The 22,950-nt window shown below is 48.4% G+C and overlaps 1 protein-coding gene across 1 annotated transcript; it reads right to left on the bottom strand.

Moving 5' to 3' along the window:
- Window positions 1-156: 156 nt before the first annotated feature.
- SPATC1L (spermatogenesis and centriole associated 1 like) lies at window positions 157-21,996 on the bottom strand. Its single transcript, XM_075543331.1, has 4 exons — window positions 21,795-21,996; window positions 7,980-8,330; window positions 1,063-1,214; window positions 157-483 (listed from the first exon to the last, which is right to left on the bottom strand). The coding sequence occupies exons 1-4, from the start codon at window positions 21,994-21,996 to the stop codon at window positions 157-159; spliced, it is 1,032 nt and encodes a 343-aa protein (XP_075399446.1).
- Window positions 21,997-22,950: the final 954 nt, after the last annotated feature.

The raw sequence follows: 22,950 nt of genomic DNA, 5'->3' as shown, positions 1-22,950 counted from the left end.
GGCGGGCGGGGCGCTCGGGGCCCCGGAGCCCCAGGCGCCGCTCCGGGCCCGGGCGCCCGGCGGGGCGGAGGGCGGTGGGCGGCGGCGGCGGCGCCCGGCCGGTGGGAACGAAGGTGCGCGGCGGCGTGGCGGGTGGCGGGTGGCGGGTGGCGGCGCTCACCAGGCGAAGAGCGGCTTGCTGTCCTCCTTGGAGAGCTCGCACAGGCAGTTGAGCAGCAGCAGCGAGTCGCCCAGGAACTTGGGCGGCACGATGTCGATGACCAGCTTGCGCAGCGCCGCTGGGCTGCTGTGCAGCGGGTGGGCGCGCAGGTCGGGCCGCTGCTTCAGGATGCCGTAGGTGTTGATGAGGAACTCGCTGAAGACCGGGTGCACCTCGCGGTTGTAGCCCAGCTTCTCCAGGCGCGCCGTCAGCGTCAGGTAGCGGTGCGTCAGCTCGCGCAGCTTCTTCTCGTCCACCGAGCCGTCCAGCGACTTGATGGAGGTCTAGGGACAGTGACGCGGCTCAGGAGGAGGGAGGGGGCGACAACGCCCGGGTGGGGGAGGAGGGGAGACTTCAGGGCCTGGGCGGAGGGAGGCGGATGGAGCCGGTGGTGATGGGTGGGACACACTGGAGGAGGAGCGAGGAGCAGAGAGGAAGGAGTACAGGGAACAGGACCGCACAGGACCACAGAAAAAAAAAAACAATTGCCAAGGTCCTGGGGTCAGGGTGGTCAGGGTGACCCACTCCCACCGCCAATCCCACTGTGGCCAATCCCCTGCCCTCATGGTGATGAAGAAACAGACCCAGGATGGACCCCCACCAGCCAGGCCGTCTCCCAGTTTCTCCTCCAGCCCCCAAATCCGGAGGGAGACATGGAGTCCGCATCTCTAGAGGCCCCAAAGAGGCAACTTGACGCCGAGAGCCCCATCACAAAGCGCCCCTCGCTTTGGTCCCGCCACCCCCTCTAGAAGCAATTTACGCTCAGGCAGGCAGGAGCAGGGCCCGGTTTCCAGGAGCGCCCAGGACACCAGCGACCCTCCCACAGCGGGCGCAGCGCGAGGACCTCCGGCTTGGTCCCTCACCTGCTTGATCTTCTCCGGGATGTTGGACACCGTGAAGCCGTACAACCGAGTCACTCCCGGGAACACGTAGGCCAGAATGCGCCGGTCCAGCTGGAATGCGATCTCACCGACAATGCGCCCGTCCTTCTCAGCGCCAGAGAAACTCTGGATCTCTGGTGGAGTGGGGACGGGAAGGCCCTGGGGTGAGGCCCCTGGCTCCAGGTGGTGCAGGGCACACATGCAGGGTTCACCGCTCTCTCCCGTGTCCAGAAAGGGAACAGCCTCCCAAGTCTCGGCCTGGCCTAGGGGAGCCCTGAAAAACCACTGCCCCTCACAGGATCACAACCAGCTGACTTCCCAGAGGGCCTTGATGTGATGAGCCTTCGCAGCCCCAGGAGGCCCTGGGAGGGTCGAGTGCTTGCTGATGGCTGCCTCCTCTTGTCCCCTTGAGCCTGCCCACCTCTGGCCCCTCAAGCCTCTCACTACTCAAGGCACTGCCACCCCCCACCTAGACCCAAAAGGCACTGGAGTCGTTCCTAAGCTACCTAGTACACACTAAAACGAGGAAAACGTTTCTACCCACTGACAACTAAGGCCCCTCTTATTGGGTGGTGCACCTCAAATTGAGACTCAGCACAGGAAGGAGAACACTGCCACTGGTCAGACCACTGTGCAAGGGAGAGCAGGGGGCACTCTGATGGGGCTCATATGGACCCTCCAGCGTGACCACCTGCCTGGGAAACAAAGAGCACAGGGGACACTGGCCCCAGCGTGGGGGTCTTTCCATGAGGGCCCAATGTCTCTCGGTACTGTGGGAGAAATGGGAGACATTTGAGAACATGCTCCTTTCTAAAACATTTCCTAAAACCCAAGAAACACCAATGTGGTGGGACATGAAAATTTCTTAAACACCTGGGGATTAGTATCATAGTCTCAAGGAACACCAACATCAATGGTTCACAATGTTCTGCATGCCGCTTGGGTGTGTAGCAACTGAGGTCTTAAGAGCACATGCACAACCATCTACGGTGCAACCAGTGGGGCGTCTCCCCAGGCAGAGGGGAGAAGATGATGAAAATTGAAAGATACATGGAAACAATTAGTCAAATGAACGAATGGACCACCCAAACATCCATCTCCACAGCCTGAGACCAGAAGAACTAGATGGTGCCCGACTATCATACCACCAACTGCTCTGAGAAAGATGGCATTAGGAGGTCCAGGACTGAGTGGGGGAGCAATGTGGGAGAAAACTCAGCATCATAAAAAGGCCAGGCTGACTCGTGGATCCCCAAACACTGACCCTGGCCCTTCAGGTCTGGAACTGAATTCACCTTGACCTTAGAATAATCAACCATTTAAGATACAAAGGGAGCATTACCCAATGACAAAGAAATTAAGAAAGGGGAAGAGATGGAAGCAGGAAGCACAGGGGGGATGTGGAATACACGAGAGTCCATTGAGGGGATTGCAGTGGGTGAGCTGAATTAGTGTGTGTACGAATTGCTGAATACAGAAAAATGATCTGCTCTGTAAACCAGCACCTAATTCACAAAAGAAAGTTTAATAAGCAAATGAATTAGTAAAGCTCCAGACACTTCCAAACAAGAGACACGAGTTGAACCTTCTAAGGATGTGAGTGGGTAGGATCCCTCGGATCCACTCCCACTGGTGCCCAGGGCTTCCTACTTTCCCCAAGACCGACCCCACATCTTGTCATAGTGGAGAGTCAGGCCCCTACCATTCAGGACAGCCCACCATGGTCCTGTAACACAGAGGTGTCACTCCCATACCTGAAGTATGGTAGGGCTCCTGCCACCCATCCACGGCCAGCTGTGGAACCAGGCACCAGGGTAAGCTTTACCTGTGACCTAGACCATTGTTTACTATTGAAGGTTGGTTCACCTTTGAGTAAACATTCTCAACTGCCAGCCCCAAGCCAGGTGCCAGGGTGTCAGTGACCCAGACAGATTGTGCCCATGAATAAGCATAAACAGCTGTGTACCTGCTGGTAATGGTGACAAGGCTGGTAAGTGTCATGGGGTGAGACTGCCGGGTCAAGGCTCCGATGGCAGAAGAGCAGGGTCTGGCTGGATATGTAGCAAGGGCATGGTAAGGCAGCAATTGGCCACGCCAGGAGGCATTCCCCATAGCACTAGCTCTTTCTAAAGGCAAATCCTAGAGACGTGTTCAAACCAGTGCTTTCTAGCGTGCTCTGCTAGCCCAGTCCCTGGCTCAAGACAGATGCACAGTCAGTGGACTTGGTTGGGACCATGGCGCCCTGCTCTCCTGCCCAGAGTCTCCAGCATGCAAAGCCCCGTCCTCCCAAGGGCATGCCCCGCCATAGAACTGCTGTGGAAAACAGCAGGGGTATGACCCAACTTGATCCCATTCAAGCTAGGCCATGCCCATGGGCTCACGCATAGAAACCGTTGTGAGGATGGTGCAGGACCAGCCGGCCTTTTGTGCTGTAGTGCGTTCTCCAAAAACCCTGCCACCGAGTCGATGCTAACTCAAAGCGGCCCTGTAGGACCCGGTAGGACCTCGCCTGTGAGTTTCTGAGACTACTGTTTATGGGAGTAGAAAGCCCTGCCTTTCTCCTGCGAAGCGGCTGGTGGCTTCAAACTGCGGACCTGGCGGACTACAGCCCAATTTGAAACCACTCTGCCACCAGGGGTCCTTCTGTCCTGGCAGGGGTCGTTTGAGGTCAGCACCAATTCGATGGCACCTTAAACAACATGGGCAACAGTGACCTCAGGTGTGCTGCATTGCCTTGACTCTCTAGCAGGAGAAGGGGGCAGAGAACTGGAGGGAGACATTCTCTCCCTGATGCGGGGACCAGTTCAGCTCAGGCCTGGACTCTCTCTGCTCATTGGCCTGGGACGTGAATAACTAACGGTGTTATCAGACGGGGCACATTAGAAAGAAAGTTAATGGAGATGTGGTTAGGTTAAAATAGCATTCCTTACCCTTTACTCTCCCTTTTTAAATTGTTCTGCCTTTTAGTATTTTCTGCTTTCTTCTCCATTTGGGTTTTTCTCTGTTTTAATTATTGTTTATGTTGGAGTATTTTTGCTTTTGTTCTTGTTTTTTTGGGGGGGCAGGTTGGGCTTTTTCTTAGGGAGGGGGCAGTATTTTTTTCTCTATCTGAAGTCCAGGCTAGATGAATCTATAGAAACAGTAACTAGATTAATAATTTCTTAAGGTTATGGCAGAGGTGGTTAGGGGAGAAATGGGGAGTTAATAACAATGAGTAGAAGAAAGAAGAAAATGTTTTAAAATTGATTGTGGTGGTGACTGTACAACTCTTTAATATGATCAAACCCTTGAATTGGTTACACACACAATCAAGGATCAACTGTGGAACAGATCGTGAATTGCTCATGTGTGTGTTCAGGATGAAGCTGAAGAAAATTGAAACAAGTCCTCAAGAGCCAAAATAGAGCCCAGAGTACATCTCATCTCAAGAATGGATTTGATGTATGCAACACTAATGACTAGATGAGCTGTGGGATCACGTCAAGAACCACATACATGCAGAAAGAAAGAGGTCATTTAAAGGACAAGAAACAAACGACCAAAGTGGATGTCAGAACAGGCTCTGGAGCTTGCTCTTGATCACTGTAGCTGACACAAAACAAATGATGACATCCACAGGGCTAAACGAGAAATGTCTCAAGGCAGCACAAGAGGACAAGGTACAGCATTACAATGGCTCGCGCAAAGACCTGGAGCCAGAAAGCAAAAGGGAGACCAGACTGAGTATATGTTGAACTGAAAGAACTCAAGATCAAATTCAAGCCTCAAGTGGCAATACTGAAGGATCCTATGGGCAAAATATTGAACACTGCAGTGAGCATCAAAAGAAGGTGGGAGGAACAGAGTCTTTGTCCAATCATTTCTAAGTGCCATAATATGATCAAGAACTGATGGTACTGAAGAAAGAAGTCCAAGCTACGTGGAAGACACTAGCAAAAACCAAAGCTTCAGGAATGACGGAATACCAACTGAAGCGCTCCAGCAAGCTGATGAAGCACTGGGAGCACTTGTCCATGCCAAGAAAATGGGAAGACATGGCCAGCCCACTGGAATAGATGTGTATTTGTGTCCATTCCAAAGCAGGTGACCCAGCAAAAGAGAGGAACGATCAAACGGTATCATTAATATCACATGCAAGTCAAGTTCTGCTGAAGATAATTCCAAAATGATTGCAGGAACACACCAACAGGGAGCTTTCAGAAATCCAAGCCAGATTCAGAAGAGGACGTGGAATGAGTGATGCCATTGCGGGTGTCACATGGCGCTTAACTGAAGGCAGAGAGGACCTGCAAGATGTGTTGTAAAGACTGCAAACACACGCAACCCTGTAGAGCCTACGTTGTGAAGACTGGGAGTGCTGGAACACTGCGTTTCCCCGCGCAGGACTCAGGCCGTCCTTGAAGCGGAACAAGCGTGTGCCTTAAAATCAGGAAAGCCTTGCGTCGCTGCTGTATACTTTCACCATACTTACTGAAGCTGTGTGTTGAGCATATCATCTGAGAAGCTGATCTACATAAAGAAGCACGTGGCTTCAGGATTAGAGGAAGTTTCATTGACAACCTGAGAAACGCAGGTGGCACAACCTTGCTGCCTGAAAGCGAAGCAGACTTGAAGCACTTCCAAACAAAGACTGCAGCCTTCAGTAAGGATCACACCTCGTGCAAAAAAAAACAAACAAGCCCTCAGCACTGGACCGGTAGACAACGTCAGAATGCACAGAGAAAAGACTGAAGTTGTCCAGGATTTCTTTTCCCTTGGATCCACAATCAACAGCCATGGAAGCATCAATCAAACTAAACAAGAACAAGCAAAGGTTGAATCACATTGGGCAAGTCTGTTGCCTGAGACTCTTGTAACGTGCGACACGGAAGAGATGTCACTTTGAGGACAGAGAGGCACCTGACGGAAGCCCTGTGAACGCTGGACAGTGAATATGGCAAATGAGAGGGTTGATACATTTGAATGATGATGTTGGCAAAGAATATTGACTATGCCACTGACGGCCAGAACAACAGACAATCTGTCTGGAAAGAAACCGTCAGAATGAGCTCCTTGGAAGCAAGGACGCACGCCTTGGTTTCACATTCTCGGCTATGTTATCAGGAAAGATCAATCCCTGGAGAAGGGCGCTATGTTGGGAGAGGGTCAGCAAAAGACGACGAAGACCCTCCATGAGACGGGATGACGTAGTGGCCGCAACACCAGACCCAAACCTAATTGTAAGTAACTGTAAGGGTGACACGGGGCAGGGAGTGGTTTGTGCTACTGTACACAAGGTCAAAAAGCGTTGGAGCTGACTGGACGGCGCCCAACAACAACATACCCAAGAAGGACCTTTTATCTAGAATATGTGTATAAAGCATGTGACAACTCAATAGGAAGATAAGTCCATTTTTAAGTGGACAAAAGATTCCAGCAGGCATTTCTCCAAAGAAGATAGTCTAGATGGCAAATAAACGCATGAGAAGATACTCGGCATCATGATTCACCAGAGGAAAGCAGATGTAAACCACAGTGGGATCCCATGACAGAGCTTTCAGGATGGCTCAGTTCAATACCCAGCATTGACAAGAGATGCTGCCACTGACTGGCCTTCTCCCACATTGCTGGTTCTCCCGCTTCGCTTAAACCAAAGCTGACCTTCGTCAGAGTGAACACTGCGCCAGCCTCACCACTGACGGGATGCGCCTTAGCACGCCCCTTCTCATCTCCTGGAGGACAGGCCAGAAGACCGCACGATCCTCTTCTTTCACATTCTCTGTGGTCCGGGATCAGTTGCTCCATAAAGAAGCTGGGCAGATGCTCTGGCTCCCTCTTGTGGTGATCAGTGGAGAGTGCCGCCACCAGGCACCTTGCTCAAGAGACTTGGCTCTTGCAAGCATGGCTTCAGACACAATGATGCCCACCCAAGGCAGGCTGAGACCAGCTCCTGGGACCGACACTGCTCCCTCCAACATCATCTCCTCCCCCCAGATGCCCACATGCATCTCCTCCTCCCACGTCTTACATGGTGGGAAGGATGGCCCTGCGGCCACGGTCTTCGCCTCCACAGTGGCCTGGGGAGGAGAATGAGGATGAACGCCAGGCACCCCCCCCCCCTGCCTCTCTGATAGGCTGGCTCCTCCTGCCCAGGAGTCACAAGCATTGCACAAGGAGACTGGGCCTCACCTGGGAGGGCACCAAGCATTAAAATGACGAAATGGCCACAAGCACAGGCTTTCAGAACACTCAGAGTTGGTCTTCTCACTGGACCCCCCCCCCCCCAATGAGGGACAGGCCACTGCATGGTGACAACCCCCTCCTCCCAGCCCAGCATTGACGAGCAGAGCAGGCTGGACGGGGCCTGTGGATCTGGAGGAGCAAATGCCCTAAATCTCAGAGTGTAAGAAACTACAGCAGCCTGCCAGAGACTGACGCCCCAACAAACACACAATTCAAAGCCAAACGTTCCTTGGAGACCATCAGTTACCCCTCCCAGGGAAACCGAGGCTCCAGAATCAGTCTGACCCGTCTGAGTTTTCCCAGCCCCCTGGGAAGGATGTCGGTCCAGTCCTAGCACTTAACTAGCTCCTCCTGCTCTGTGATGCTGGATGGGGGAACAGGGCCCATACCAGTGCCCAGACACACCCTCCCCACCAAAGGCAACCTATACCTGGCACCCCACACCTGTCCCTTCACATGGCCCACACCCCATGCCCCTAGGCCTTGTACCCTGCAGCCTCCATCCCTGTCCCATGCCCTCATTCTGGGCCCACGCCCCCTACCTTTCATCTTACAATGCGCCCTGTGCTCCCTGTCCTGTGGTGTATGCCTCATGCCTCCCTCCTTGTGCCCTGCATCCTGTGTGCCCCCCCTCCCTGAGCCCCCACACCTCCTGTGCCCCGCAGTGCCTGCTGTACCGCTGAGGTAGTAGCTCCTCCGTGTCTTGTCCCCAGAGGTCAGGCTGCTCTCTGAGAAGCACACCTTCTTGGGCCGTACCATCTCTCTGGGTTCCAGCAGGGTCTTGTCAGCCAGGGCATCCTGCAAAGGGCCCAGGAGCGGGGACAGCTTCCTGTCCATGCTGCGGGACGAGTGCAGCTCCGAGGGGCCCAGGAAGGCCTTGAAGGGCGCCGAGGCCGTAGCCGCACAGCCGGGGGAGACTTCCTCCTCACTGGAGAGGTTGACATGCGAGCACAGCAGGTCCTCCAGGGACGATGCCTGCAGCTGGGATGGGGTGTCAGGCACACTGACGAACCTCCCATACTCCGGAGCTGGGACAGGGAAGAAAGAGGGATCAGGATGTGTCCTCGGCCCTTCACTCAGAGAAGTCAGCAGCCCGAGTCCTTCTTAGGCACCTCCCCAGTCCTCAGGCCCTTCCTCCTGAGTCATGTCTCCTGACCCCAGGCTGCTCATCCTGCCCACCTGGAAGCCACCTGCCTGTGGTTGAGGGGCACAATGGGTGCGCAGGCCTGGGTCTCCTACTGCTCACCTGCCATCCACACCCACTCCCTGGTCAGGGACCTTCGGTGTACTTTAAATTCCACATAAACACTGTCTTTGTACACACGTTATTCCACCACACTCCTTCATGCCACCGCCTGTTTTGGCTTCTTGTTTGGGGGGTTCATCCATGTTGAACTATCTGGTGACTGACTCATGTAACCACTCTGGGCCACGTGTGTGTACACAACCACTCTGACCCACATCTTCACATGCACATATACATACATACATGCGTACATACTCTCACACTGTCGCACTCACCACCACACTTTTTTTCCCACACTCTTACACACATGCACACAGCCATTTCTACCCAGGTGTCGCCATCAGCATCCTCAGGCTTGCCTTCTTACTCACAGGTAAGCTACTCACGGTCTACACCTGGGCTTAGTGTGTATGCTGTATAATTTCCTTTGCTTTCAACATGGAGGGGCGTTCCACCCCCACTAGCACTGCAGGGAAGTCCCCCATCCACCTCCTCACCAGCCATTGATGTGGTCAGCCTAGAATGACAGGTGTCATGTGGTGCTTTGTTGTTATGTTAATGTTTCTAATCCCTAGTGAAGTTGACCGTCTTCTCAGAAGCTCATTGGCTCCTTGGATTTCCTTTCTGTGAATGAGCTATGCCTCCTCTTTGGGTGAGTGGTCGTTGTGACGGTGCGTTATTGACTTGGCTCCAATTCATAATGGCCCTATATGGCAGAGTAGAACTGGCTCATGGGGTTTCCCAGGCAGTATTATTTATGACAAACAGCAGAGTACTAGGTCCTAGTTGGGTGTTGTTATTGTTGCTAGGTGCCATTGGGTCAGTTCCAACCCACAGCGACCCGTGCACAGCAGAAGGACACACTGCTGGGTCTGGCCACATCTTGCTTTGTCTGAGCCCACTGTTGCCGCCACGGGTCAGTCCATCTCCTAAGGTCTTCTACTTTGCCACTGACCCTCTTGATTAGGAAGTTTTATCTTAATTCTTTGCGGTAGGTAGTTCATTATGCATTCTGAATTCTGCTTCCTCGTTAAGTAGATGTGTTGAAAGTATTTATTCCAGCTGTGGTTGGCATATATTTTACCTTGTTTATCTCTGACTGCCTTGATAGTGCCATCATATAGAATTTTTATTTTACACAGTCAAAATAAATTTAATCATTCTGTGATGGTTTATGGAATTTTTTCTAAACTCATACACCACAAACGTGTTTCCTTAGCAGTAAACAATTATATAGCTAAGAAACAATGTATTTTTAAGGAGCTATATCAAAATAATAATGTTCTAAAACATGCCTATGTGGAGCCAACTTACCTGCACCAGCAATGACTTGTGAGCAAACAGTTTTTGAAAGAAGCAAAAGTCATCGTTGATGGCCACAGTAAGGAACAGGCATCAGCCACACAGACAGACCGCTCAGTCAGCGCTGGCCTGCACGCTACAACCTCCAACCCAGAGTCAGCCTCTTACTGGCTGAATATTTTATAAGAAGTTACGATATTTGAGGCACAATTGCCAGATCAATGAAGTAAAACTGGGGAAATTTATTATTGAAGAATATCAAATATTAAAAACTATAAAATTATCATATACCCAAGACTGCATTTAGAGTAAAATTGAATTAAATGCTTTAATTATTTTTTTAGTTGGACAAGATATGTGGAAAAAATCTTTAAAAGATGTGCAATTTAAAAAATAATAAAAGTGGCAGCAGACCTGGCAAAATCCAACACTCACTCCTGATAAAACCTCAACACAGTAGTAATGGAAGGGCAGTTCCTCAACACAAATGCATATACAAAACCAGTGGCCAACATTGTTCTCAACGAGAGCAGCTGAAAACATTACCCTTGAGAATGAGGACAAGGATGAACTTGATCACCAACCTATTCAATTGTGTGCTAGAAGTCTTACCCGGGGGTATTAGGCAAGAGGGAAGTAAAGAAATCCTAATTGGCACAAATACACACCAAAAAGCAGAGCTCCCTCTATTTGCAAATGATATGATCTTATTCATAGAAAATCCCAAAGATTAAAAAAGAGAAAATCCCAAAGATTCCGCAAGAACTAATTGAAAGATCAGCAAAGTGTCAGGGTCCAAGATCAATATACAAAAAAATCAGTCAGATTCTTTATACTCATAGAGCTCTGAAAATGAAATTAGTAAACCACTACCATCCACAATAGCTACCTAAATGATTAAATACTTAGAAATTAATATAACCAGAGAAACAAAGTCCAGTGCAAAAAAATAAAACAACACTGCAAGAAATCAGGAGATCCACATAAATGCAAGAACATACTATGTTCAGGGATAGGAAGATTTAGCATTCTGAACTGTGTGAACATTGAGAATCCAAAGCAATCTATAGGAATAATGCAATCCCAATTTCAGTAGCATTCTTTAAAGAGGTGGGCAAACTAATCATCGCCTTATCTGGAAAGAGATCCCCAACGAGCCAAAGGTGACTGAGGAGGGACTGAGGAGTCGGCCTCTTACTCCTTGATCGGAAAATCTGCTCCTGAGTCACGGAAGTCACAATGGCCTGCTACTAGTCTCTTTAACAAGTGCTTCTGGCAAAAGAATGAGATAGGACCCACACCTACACCATCTACAAAAATGAATTCAAAATGGATCTAAGATCTAAATGTAAAACCAACACTCTAAAGATCATCAATGAAAAAATAGGGTCAAACTCGGGAGCCCTGACACAAGGCATAAATGCACTATCAAACAAAATAGAAAGCCCACGAGCAAAAGACCATCTAGATAGCTGGGACCTCCTAAAAATGAGAAACTCACATGCATCCACAGATTTCGCCAGAAGAGAACCCACAAGCTTGGGGAAAGAGTTTTTGGAAATAACATATAGGACAAAGATCTAGTGTCTAAAATGTATAGAAAATGTCAACACTTTAACAAGAAAATGACAGATAAGCCAATTAAAAAATGGGCAGAGGACATCGGTAGATATTTCATCAACAAAGACCAACAAATATATGAAGAAATGGGATCATTAGCCATTCAAGAGATGCACATCAAAACAAAGTTGAGACAACACTTCACGCCAACATTAATAACAAAGTTTTAAAAAACAGAGAACAACAAATACTGGCAAGAATGCAGAAAGACTGGAACCCTGAAACACTGCTGGTGAGACTGTAAAACGTACAACCACTATTGTAAACAGTATGGTGCTTCTTCAAACAACTGGGACTAGAAATACCATATGATTCAGCAAACCCTCTCCTTGATAAATATCCTAGAGAGATAGAGCCGTGACATAAATAGATTTATACACACCCATGTTCATAGAAGCACTATTCACACTAGCAAAACGATGAAAACAACTAAATTCCCATCAATGGAAGAATGGATAAAATTCTTTGGTCCATAACACAACGGAATAGTAAGGAACCTTAAAAAATAACAATGAATCTGGAAACTTCCTCATAAATAGATGAAGCTGAAAGACCTAATGCTGAGTAAAATTAATCAGTCATAAAGGGACAAATATTGACCTGTAAGAGCCCCCAATAAAATGATTTATTTTTAAAAAGGGAAATGTTGTATGAAATACTATTTAAAAAGTAAATAAAATATTTTTACTCTAAAAGAAACATTCTTTTAATAGCTACTGGGTTGGGGAGGGTAAGGGAAGAAAGGAAAGTCATTGGCTTGAGGATAAACATTAATATGAGTAAAGGTGAAGGCAACATACAATAAGAGGGAAGTTTGTAAAAATATATATATGGAAGCAGGGTAAGACACCGGGAGGTTTGCAAGAGTTAAAGATAAATACTGTTGCATAGTCAGGCCTACAAGAGTAGCGATCTATAAGTAGATAGAATACCAATTAAAATGTTTCAACAAGCTGATGAAGCGCTGGAAGCACTTACTCATCTATGCCAGGGATATTGGAAGACAGCTACTTGGCCAACTGACTGGAAGAGATCCATATTTGTACCCATTCCAAAGAAAAGTGGCCCAACATGTGTTAGTCTGGGTAGACTAGAGAAAACAAATCCAGGGAGACTCATATGTGGATAAGAGAGAGTTTTATATAAAGGGTATTTACATTAAGAAAGCATCCCAATCCAATCCAGTCCAAGCTCATAAGTCTGATATTAGCCCATATGTCCAATACTAATCTATAAAATCCTCTTCTGACTCACAAAACATGCAATGAAATGACACTGAATGCAGGGTGATCACAGGCCAGTGGATAAAAAGTTTTTGGATCCAGTGGTGTTGTAAGCATCTCAGTGCTGGCAGGGGTCTCCATGTGGCTTCTCCAGCATCCAGGGCTGCATCAGGGTAGGTCCATGTGGCTTCTCCTCAGGGATGTCTCACATGGAATCAGCCTTGTCGGTAGTGAGTGTCCAAGGGAGTGAGCCTTAGAGAATCTCTCCCACCTCCAAAGAGGAAAAACCAGATTTCCCAGAATTCTCAGGAGAAAGCCATGCCCACACAGAGGCCTCATTGGCTATGATCTGATTGACAGGCTAGACTCCATCCCTTCACTCTTAATCCTCTCAAGTCCCAAATTGACACTATGTGTAACTACCACACAGCAGAATGCTCACATTATAAAACATTATCATTAATATCACATGGAAGTAAAATTTTGCTGAAGAACATTCAACAATGGTTGCAGCAGTACATCGACAGGGAGCTGCCAGAGGTTCAGGCCAGATTCAGAAGATGTGGAGAAATGGATATCATTGCTAATGCTACATTAATCTTGGCTAAAAGTAGAGAACACCAGAAAGATGTTTCCTTGTGTTTTATTGACTATGCAAAAGAATTCGACTGCAGATCAACCATGGACAGCCTTGAGGAGAATGGGAATTCCAGAACACTTTATTGAGCTCACGTGGACTATTTACATGGATCAGGAGACAGATGAGCGAACAGGACAAGAGAATGCTGCATGGTTTAAAACCAGGAAAGGTGTGCATCAGGGTTGTATCATTTCACCATACTTATTCACACTGTATCCTGAGCAAATAATCAGAGATGCTGGATTTTATAAAGAAGAATATGGCAGGGAGAAAGTCTTAATAACTTGTGATATGCAAATGATACAACCCTTCTTTTTTTTTTAACATTTTATTAGGGACTCATACAACTCTTATCACAATCCATACATATACATACATCAATTGTATAAAGCACATCCGTACATTCTTTGCCCTAATCATTTTCAAAGCATTTGCTCTCCACTTAAGCCCTTTGCATCAGGTCCTCTTTTTTTTCCCCTCCCTCCCCGCTCCCCCCTCCCTCATGAGCCCTTGATAATTTATAGATTGTTATTTTGTCATATCTTGCCCTATCCGGAGTCTCCCTTCCCCCCCTTCTCTGCCGTCCATCTCCCAGGGAGGAGGTCACATGTGGATCCTTGTAATCAGTTCCCCATTTCCAGCCCACTTACCCTCCACTCTCCCAGCATCGCCCCTCACACCCATGGTCCTGAAGGTATCGTCCACCCTGATATCCCTGTGCCTCCAGCTCCCATATGCACCAGTGGACAACCTCTGCCCTATCCAGTCCTGCAAGCTAGAATTCGGATCATGGTAGTTGGGGGGAGGGAGCATCCAGGATCTGGGGGTAAGCTGTGTTCTTCATCGGTACTACATCACACCCTGACTGACCCATCTCCTCTCCTAAACCCCTCTATGAGGGGATCTCCAGTGGCCAACAAATGGGCCTTGGGTCTCCACTCTGCACTTCCCCCTTCATTCACTATGGTATATATATATTCTTTTTTTTTTTTTGCATGATGCCTTATACCTGGTCCCTTTGGCACCTTGTGATCGCACAGGCTGGTGTGCTTCTTCCATGTGGGCTTTATTGCTTCTGAGCTAGATGGCCACTTGTTCACCTTCAAGCCTTTAAGACCCCAGACACTATCTCTTTCAATAGCCGGGCACCATCAGCTTTCTTCGCCACATTTACTTATGCACCCGTTTGTTTTCAGCAATCGTATCATGGAGGTGTGCAGCCAATGATATGATTTTTTTGTTCTTTGATGCCTTATACCTGATCCCTTTGACAGCTCGTGATCACACAGGCTGGTGTGTTCTTCCATGTGGGCTTTGTTGCTTCTGAGCTAGATGGCCGCTTGTTTATCTTCAAGCCTTTAAGACTCCAGACGTTATCTCTTTTGGTAGCCAGGCACCATCAGCTTTCTTCACCACATTTACTTGTTCACCCGCTTTGGCTTTAGCAGTGATACAACCCTTCTTGCTGAAAGTGAGGAGGACTTGAAGCACTTGCTGATGAAGATCAATGTAAAGAAGACCCAAATCCTCACAACTGGTCCAATAGTTCACATCATGATAAATGCAGAGAGGGTTGAAGTTGTCAAGGATTTTGTCTTGCTTGGCTCCACTATCAGTGCTCCGGGGAGCAACAGTCAGGTGATCAAAAACCTCATTGCATTAGGTAAATCTGTGGCACAGGACCTCTTTAAAGGGCTAAAAAGCAAGGAAATTACTTTAAAACCCGACTAAACAATAACTTAAAACATGTCAACAGCATGTTAAGGTTTTCTAGTGTATGCTGCTATCACCAGCAATGACCTATGACTTTTTATTTCTTTGCCACCTGCCTCCTCCTGCCCCCCCCCTCCATATTTCTGTCCATCGCCCCCCAATTGCTGGCCTAGGTGCCCTGTTTGTGACCTCTGTTAAAGTAGTAAACCATCACACACACAAAAGGAAAAGAAAGGCCTGACCCAACCCATGGTATTTTCCATTGCCTCACGTGCATGTGAAAGTTGGACATTGAATAAGGAAGCCCAAAGCAGAATTGGTGAATTAGAATTGCGGTGCTGGAGAAGAATATTGAAAGAACCACGGACTGCCAGGAGAGCACGCAGAGCTGTTTGGGTAGGAGTACTGCCAAAGTGCACCTTAAAGGCGAGGAAGGCAAGATTTTGTCTCACACACTTTGGACATGTAGTCAGGAGAGACCAGTCCCTGGAGAAGGGCATTCTGCTTGGTAAAGTAGAGGGGCAGAGAGAAAGAGGCAGGCCCTCAAGTAGGTAGAGGAATACAGTGACCGCAGCAATGGGCTCAAGAACAGGAACCATTATGAGACTGGTACAGGACCATGCAGTACTACGTTCTGCTGTGGCTATGGGTCAGAACCGACTTCATGGCACCTAAGAACAGCGAAAGTGCTTGGGAAGAAATGTAAGCTACAGAGATACTGGAGATCGCGTGGGAGTATACCTATGAGTCCATATAGAGTTGGCAGAGGATGTTTGTGTGTGTGCATTCACCTCTGCTGCAATTACACCCATGAATGTGGTAGAGGATACAGGGCACGACGTTGGGAACACTTCTTACCCCTAGCCAAGCAAATTGCTGTGCTTGGGAGCTCAGGCCCAAAGTTTTAGGAGACGCCAAAGTCAATTGGCATCACATAGCCCACAAAGACAATGACCTACATCCTAATTTGGTAGCGACTGAGGAGCTAAAAGCTCATGAGCAGTCACCCAAGGGAACCTATTGGTCTCTTCCCATCTGAAGGAAAGAAGAGTGAGGCAAATCAAGATGCAAACGAGGACAGTTAGTCCCACGGACCACACGAGCATCAGTCTCCACACTCCTCAGACCACGGTGCCTGGCTACCCTGCCAACTACTCTGAAAAGGATCATGGAGAACATGTGAGAGGAACTCAAAATCCTAAGTGAGACTAGGATGACTGGCCAGATAGAGACTGATGGGCTCCCAAGACTGTAGCGCTTAGTCAGCCGTCAGGTCTGTACCTGAACTCACCCGACCACCTAGAATCAAAACAAGAGCAATTGCCCAGGGACAAAGTTGAAAGGATGAGGACAGAGGAGGAATGGAACCAGGGAAGAAGCAGGATAACAGATGGTACATTGAAGGGGTTGCATTGCATAAATTGACGCAAAATGTGTGTGAATTGTTGAGTATAAAGTTGATGATCTGCTTTGTAAACTTTCACCTAATTCGTAATAAAAAGTTTTTGGTTTTGTTTTTATTAAATCATTTTATTGGGGGCTCGTACCACTCTTATCACATTCCACACATCCATCCATTGTGTCAAGCACATTTATTTGTACATTTGTTGCCATCATCATTCTCAAAACATTTGCTTTCTACTTGAGCCCCTGGTATCTGCTTCTCATTTTTCCCCTCCCTCCCCACTCCCCCACCCAATGAACCATTGATAATTTATAAATTATTATTTTGTCATATCTTACACCATCTGATGTCTCCCTTCACCCACTTTTCTGTTGTCCATCCCCCAGGGAGGAGGTTATATGCAGATCCTTGTAATCTGTTTCCCCTTTCTCCCTCACCTTCCCTCTACCCTCCCATTATCACCATCCTCATCACTGGTCCTGAAGGGATTATCTGTCCTGGATTCCCTGTGTTTCCAGTTCCCATCTGTACCAGTGTACATCTTCCAGTCCAGCCTGATTTGTGAGGTAGAATTGGGATCATGATAGTGGGGGAGGAGGAAGCATTTAAGAACTAGAGGAAAGTTGTGTGTTTCATCATTGCTACACTGCACCCTGATCGGCTCATCTCCTCCCCGAGATCCTTCTGTAAGGGGACGTCCACTTGCCTACAGATGGGCTTTGGGTCCCCACTCTGCACTCCCCCTCATTCACAATGATATGTTTTTTCGTTCTTTGATGGCTGATACCTGATCCCTTCGACACCTCATAATCTCACAGGCTGGTGTGCTTCTTCCATGTGGGCTTTGTTGTTTCTCTGCTAGATGGCCGTTTGTTTATCTTCAAGCCTTTAAGATCCCAGACATTATACCTTTTGATAGCCAGGTACCATCAGCTTTCTTCACCACATTTGCTTATGCACCCACATTGTCTTCAGAGATCCTGTCACGAAGGTGAGCATCTCAGACTGCCATATTATTAGAACACAGTGTTCTTGTGTTGAGGGAGTACTTGAGGAGGGGTCCTCATGGTGAAGAGGAAAGAGAAGCTTGACTCTGTGGTTGAGTTCTGTATCCCTGACTCTCTGCTCATCCGGAGGATCACAGGAAGGCTGATTCACCCGGTGAGTGGCCGCTCCTACCACGAGGAGTTCAACCCTCAAAAGGAGCCCATGAAAGATGACATCACTGGGGAGCCTCTGATCCGCCGATCAGATGACAACAAGAAGGCTCTGAAGATCCGCCTGGAGTCCTACCACACTCAGACCACCCCGCTCATGGACTACTACCGGAAACGGGGTATTCACTGTGCCATCTATGCCTCCCAGACCCCAGATGTCGCGTTCGCTAGCATCCTAGCAGCCTTCTCCAAAGCCACATCCTAGTAACAGAAGCCAGGCGAGACTGCACCGCTGCTCCTCACCCCTGCGTGTCCATCTGTCTCCTTAATACTAAACCTATAAATATATGTACATAGATCTATTTCCCCCTCATCGTATAAAATATGTATATGCCTTTATTTAGATCTCTATAAATGCCCTTTGCCTCCTAGTTCTTTCTTCTGTTTCTTTGTACTTTCCTCTTGTCCCACTATCATATTCATCCTTCATTTGGGTTTCAGGAATTCCTCTCGGCTACATTGTCCTTGATCCAGCCCTGCCAGGCCTCCTACACCCACCTCGCCCTCGATTTTCAGTCACTTGCTGTTCCCTTGTCCCTGGGTTTGTTAATACCCACTTCCTTTCCTCCCCCTCCCTGTCTCCCAGGTCCCCATGGAACTGTCATCCTGTTGTTCTCTCTTCCAGCTTGTTTATCCTGCCAATCCCTTCCATATAGACATGCAGCACCAACAATATGCACCAACACAAGACCGGGCACAGAGAAGCAACAATGGGAGATAAAATAGCTACAACAACATCAAAAAGGCAACAACAACAACAACAACAAACCCTATAAGTAGTCCATGGTCTATTTGTTGTCCTTTGTGAGCGTTTTCCAGTCGAATCTGATGGGGTGCCACACCCTGGTCCCACAGTCTATTTTTGGTATTCCCTGGGGACTTCATTGCTCTGCTTCCCTTGCTGCTCTGTTGCACGCCCCCAGTGTCTGACTTTGGCGTGTTGGGCTCAGGCACAATTCCCACTGTGTGTCTCTAGTGTTGTCCCCTGTGGTGCTATGGGTCAGAGAAACGTTGTGTCTCGTGGTGGGATCGGCCCTGTGGTCCTCTCTGTGCATTGGCTTCTCTGAGCAGGACTTGGTGGGCCAGGATATGCTTCACTCTTTCTTCCCAGCCCCCTCGTTGGCTCCTGTGTGCCCTGATCAGACAAGTCCCTCTCTTTGAGCTGTAGCTTCAGTGCTTTCCTCTGAAGTGAATTCTTCTGGGGGTGGGGCAGTGCTATCCACTTAGTTGGTAATAAAAAGTTCTAATATGATACCAAAGAAAATTAGTTAGAAAATAGTTCTATGGAAAATAAATAAATATTAAGAAAATAGTTCTATGGAAAGTCTTCCAAGATGGACAAAACTGTGGAAAAGCTATGCTAAAAAGGGGGGGGGGGGGGTCCTCCCCACAACTACCATGATCCGAATTCTACCTTGCAGGACTGGATAGGGCAGAGGTTGTACACTGGAGCATATGGGAGCTGGAGGCACAGGGAATCCAAGGTGGATGATACCTTCAGGACCAAGGCTGTGAGGGGCGATGCTGGGAGAGTGTAGGGTGAGTGGGTTGGAAAGGGGGAACTGATTACAACGATCCACATGTGACCTCCTCCCTGGGAGATGGATGGCAGAGAAGGGGGGGAAGGGAGACTCCGGATAGGGCAAGATATGACAAAATAACAATGTATAAATTACCAAGGGCACATGAGGGAGGGGACCTGATGCAAAGGGCTTAAGTGGAGAGCAAATGCTTTGAGAATGATTGGGGCAGGGAATGTATGGATGTGCTTTATACAATTGATGTATGTATATGTATGGATTGTGGTAAGAGTTGTATGAGCCCCTAATAAAATGTTTTTTAAAAAAGGGGGGGGGGAGCACAAACATAAAATGAGAAAAACATGTATGGAAAATAATTCTTAAATAACAAAAGACTTGTATGAAATTATACTTCATAAATTTCTTAATTTCAACAAGAGGGTAGCTCTACAGGGGAAATTCTTCGTTAAATGGCTCCACAGGAAACAAAGTCTAAAGAAATCAATAGAAAAAGGAGAAAATTTGAGAGCAAATGCCTTGAGAATGATTGGGGCAGGGAATGTATGGATGTGCTTTACACAATTGATGTATGTATATGTATGGATTGTGGTAAGAGTTGTATGAGTCCCTAATAAAATGTAAAAGAAGAAAAGAGAAAAAAATGATTAGGGCAAAGACTGTACAGATGTGTTTTATACAAATGATGTATGTATATGTATGAACTGTGAAAAGAATTGTATGAGCCCCAATAAATTGTTAAAAAAAAAAGAAAAGGAGAAAATTCTCTACTGTAAAATCATTATTTCCCCTAAGCTTACTGGCTTGAATGTTTTGTGAGTGAGTTCTTCGGAGTTCATTAACAACTCATAGTCCCTACACATATTCAAGAAGTTGAAACACTAAAAAAACCTTGAAGATGCTCAATTAGAGTTAGACATTCATCACAGTTTTGAGATATCAAACCCAACAAAGGTAGCCCCCTAGAAAGAAAACCATAACCCATCCTCACATGGGAACAAAATCCAGAAATCCACAGCGAAACCCAATCCACAGGCATCAGGCCTGAAAGAGCAAGACAGTGGGCCTGGGGTCGGGGGCGGCCCCAAAGACAAGCATGGCCTGGAGATCTCAAGAGAACCGACAGCAAAGCAAAGCTCTCCACGTCCGGAGATATCCAAGGGTGGAAATCCGAAGCCTAGAGCGCACGTGACACTAACCGAAGAGTGGTCGGTTGTAGTTACCACCCCATCGGCTATAAGGATGAGCAGGCTTGGCCAGAATCCTAGGACCGTTGGACGAGCGGCCATCAGTGTAGACGGCTGGAGATCTCCGTCTGCTGTCTGAAGTGTTGCGGGCTGGGACCAGAGGTAGCAGAAGCCGAGGCAAGGAGGCCATGGAAAGAACCGAAGAGCGGTGCGGAGACGATGGAGCTCTGACCCACAGCAGTGGGCAGGGATCCTGGCCCATGGGTCAGAGGCCAAGGCACCACCTGACTGAGAAGCTGCGGACTGGAGAGAAACTTGCCTGCAGGCTGAAGGGCGATGCTGCTGTAGCCCAGTGTTTGTCTTCTTGATGCTCTCTGTCTGGGCTTGCCGTGACCTTCTGGCCTCCGCCAGCGCTGCCTACTGAAGCAGCAGAGGTGGGGGTGGGCCCCCCCTCCCCAAAGCAAGCCAAGCTAGCCCCCTGCTGTTTGAAGGCACTTATCCCCAAGTTGGGGTCTCAGTGGGGACTTGGGTAAAGAGGATATAGGAAGGGGGTATCTCGAGCCCCAACTGTGTGGGTTTCATGTTGGTTGAGAAGTGGACATGATCACACCTGCGGGACCAGGCGTCATGTGGTGGCGAGCCCCTACGTGCTACTGCCTGGACTGTGGGCCACACAGCAATGAATCGATGCCAGGGGCAGTGGCTCCTGCAAGATGGCAGGGCTCACAAGGCCGCTTGTGCCTCCATTAGAAGCTGGGCAGGCTGGAAAGTGTTGCTCTGGTCCCATCCTGGCGGAGCAGTGTGGAGGGGGTGGAACTCCTCAGACACCAGAGGCCCTCAGGAAGCACCGGAGAGGGATTCAATCCACTGATCATGATCTGAGTCGCTCAAACACCGAGGTTCTGCGCCAGCAACCATAGCTCAAACCTTGCTTCCCATGTACACAGGGAATTACTAATCACAAAATCATAAAAGAAAAGCAAAGGGTTTCTCTATAAGACTCTAAAATGCTGAGTTACTCCTAACCACCTGGTAAACCAGGTCACTCTCCTTTCACCTCCTTCCAGGAAGTATCCTCTGACCTCTTGTCATTGACCTTGGGTGGCAACTTGACAAGATGGAAACGGGATCTCCCAGAGCTTGTGGGCTGGGCCGTATGTCATTTGCCAGGCTGACCCCTACAACTGGAGGGGAAGGGAGAGTACAGCCACTCACTACCCCACCAAGCTGAGTCCAGACAAGCCCAATCCAATGGGCCGGTGTGAGGGCCCGGACATCCTGGGTAAGTCATTGGCAACCCTTCCAGAGAGTCCTGACTGGCCTCTCGTCCATCACCAAGGGCAGGCTCACTGGTCAGATTGGAGATGAGAGCTGCGTCCTATGACGCCCACACGGTCTTACCTCCACCCCCTGGGGAACATGCCTCAGGGTAGCTGGGAGCTCTTGGGACAAGGAGTTCTCGGGCTACATGGCCACTGCTCTCCTGGCAGCTCTCACTGAGCAGCCGCTTCAGCATCTGGTTCTCCTTCAGGAGGCGCACCTGCTTCTTGAGGTCGGCATTCTCGCTCATGAGCCTGTTCATCAGCTCACTGCCCTCGGCCATGGCCGCTTATGCCTCCGCGTCACATATGGGCCAGCGTCCCCATAGAGGTGGAGATTCTACCATGGACACCCCACAACAGCCAAGTCCACGGAGTTCCAGGATGGCCACGGCCTTCCACAGCCTTGTGATGTCGCCGCCCTTAAAGCGGCGGCTGCCGCCTACCAGCACTTTCTGCTGCCCAGCCCGTGTTCAGTCACCTGCAGACAAGTCCTGACTGGCACACCCAGGACAGCCAGCTCATGAACACCCTGCAAAAGAGACGAGCATTCCAGCACCCATCCAGCACGTTCTTAACTGTTAGATTTCGCTCACGAAGCCATCTGGGCCTGGAGTTTCCTTCCAGAGAACTTCTAGATTTCTTATTCAATATCTAAATATAAGGCTACTCAAATGTTCTGTGTCTTCTCACATCCATTTTATAACAATTGTGTTTTTCAAAGAATTTTTTTTCATTTTGCATAAGTTTTGGAATATAGGCATTAAGTGGTTCAATATATTCCCTTATTATTCTTGTTTAATAGTGTTTTTAATCATTTTATTAGGGGGCTCATACAACTCTTCACAATCCATACATACATCATTTGTGTCCAGCACATTCGCACATATGTTGCCATCATCATTCTCAAAACACTTTCCTACTTGAGCCCTTGGTATCAGCTCCTCATTTTTCCCATCCCTCCCCGCTGCCCCCTCCTCCTGAACCCTTAATAATTTATCATTATTATTTTATCATATCTTACATATCTCCCTCACCCGGTTCTCCGCTATCCATCCTCCAGGGAGGAGGTTTTATGTAAACCTTGTCATCTGTTCCCCCTTTCTCCCTCACCCTCCCGATATCGCCACTCTCACCACTGATCCTGAAAGATTCATTTGTACTGGATTCCCTGTATTTCCGGTTCCTATCTGTGCCAGTGTACATTTTCCGGTCCAGCTGGTTATGTAAGGTAGAAT

Source organism: Tenrec ecaudatus, chromosome 2 (assembly GCF_050624435.1).
Source record: "Tenrec ecaudatus isolate mTenEca1 chromosome 2, mTenEca1.hap1, whole genome shotgun sequence".
NCBI classification, from domain to species: Eukaryota; Metazoa; Chordata; class Mammalia; order Afrosoricida; family Tenrecidae; genus Tenrec; species Tenrec ecaudatus.
The sequence above is the reverse complement of the archived record's forward strand: the minus strand, read 5'-3'. Positions and strand labels throughout refer to the sequence as shown.

What these genes read in the sequence shown, in the direction of transcription:
- SPATC1L (XM_075543331.1), bottom strand. Translation starts at nt 21,996, where the DNA reads ATGGCCGAGGGCAGTGAGCTGATGAACAGGCTCATGAGCGAGAATGCC. An exon ending in ATGTTCCCCAGGGGGTGGAG is followed by an intron (nt 8,331 to 21,794) that starts GTAAGACCGTGT and finishes TCCCTGTCCCAG; the next exon opens with CTCCGGAGTATGGGAGGTTC. An exon ending in GAGGAGCTACTACCTCAGCG is followed by an intron (nt 1,215 to 7,979) that starts GTACAGCAGGCA and finishes CCACTCCACCAG; the next exon opens with AGATCCAGAGTTTCTCTGGC.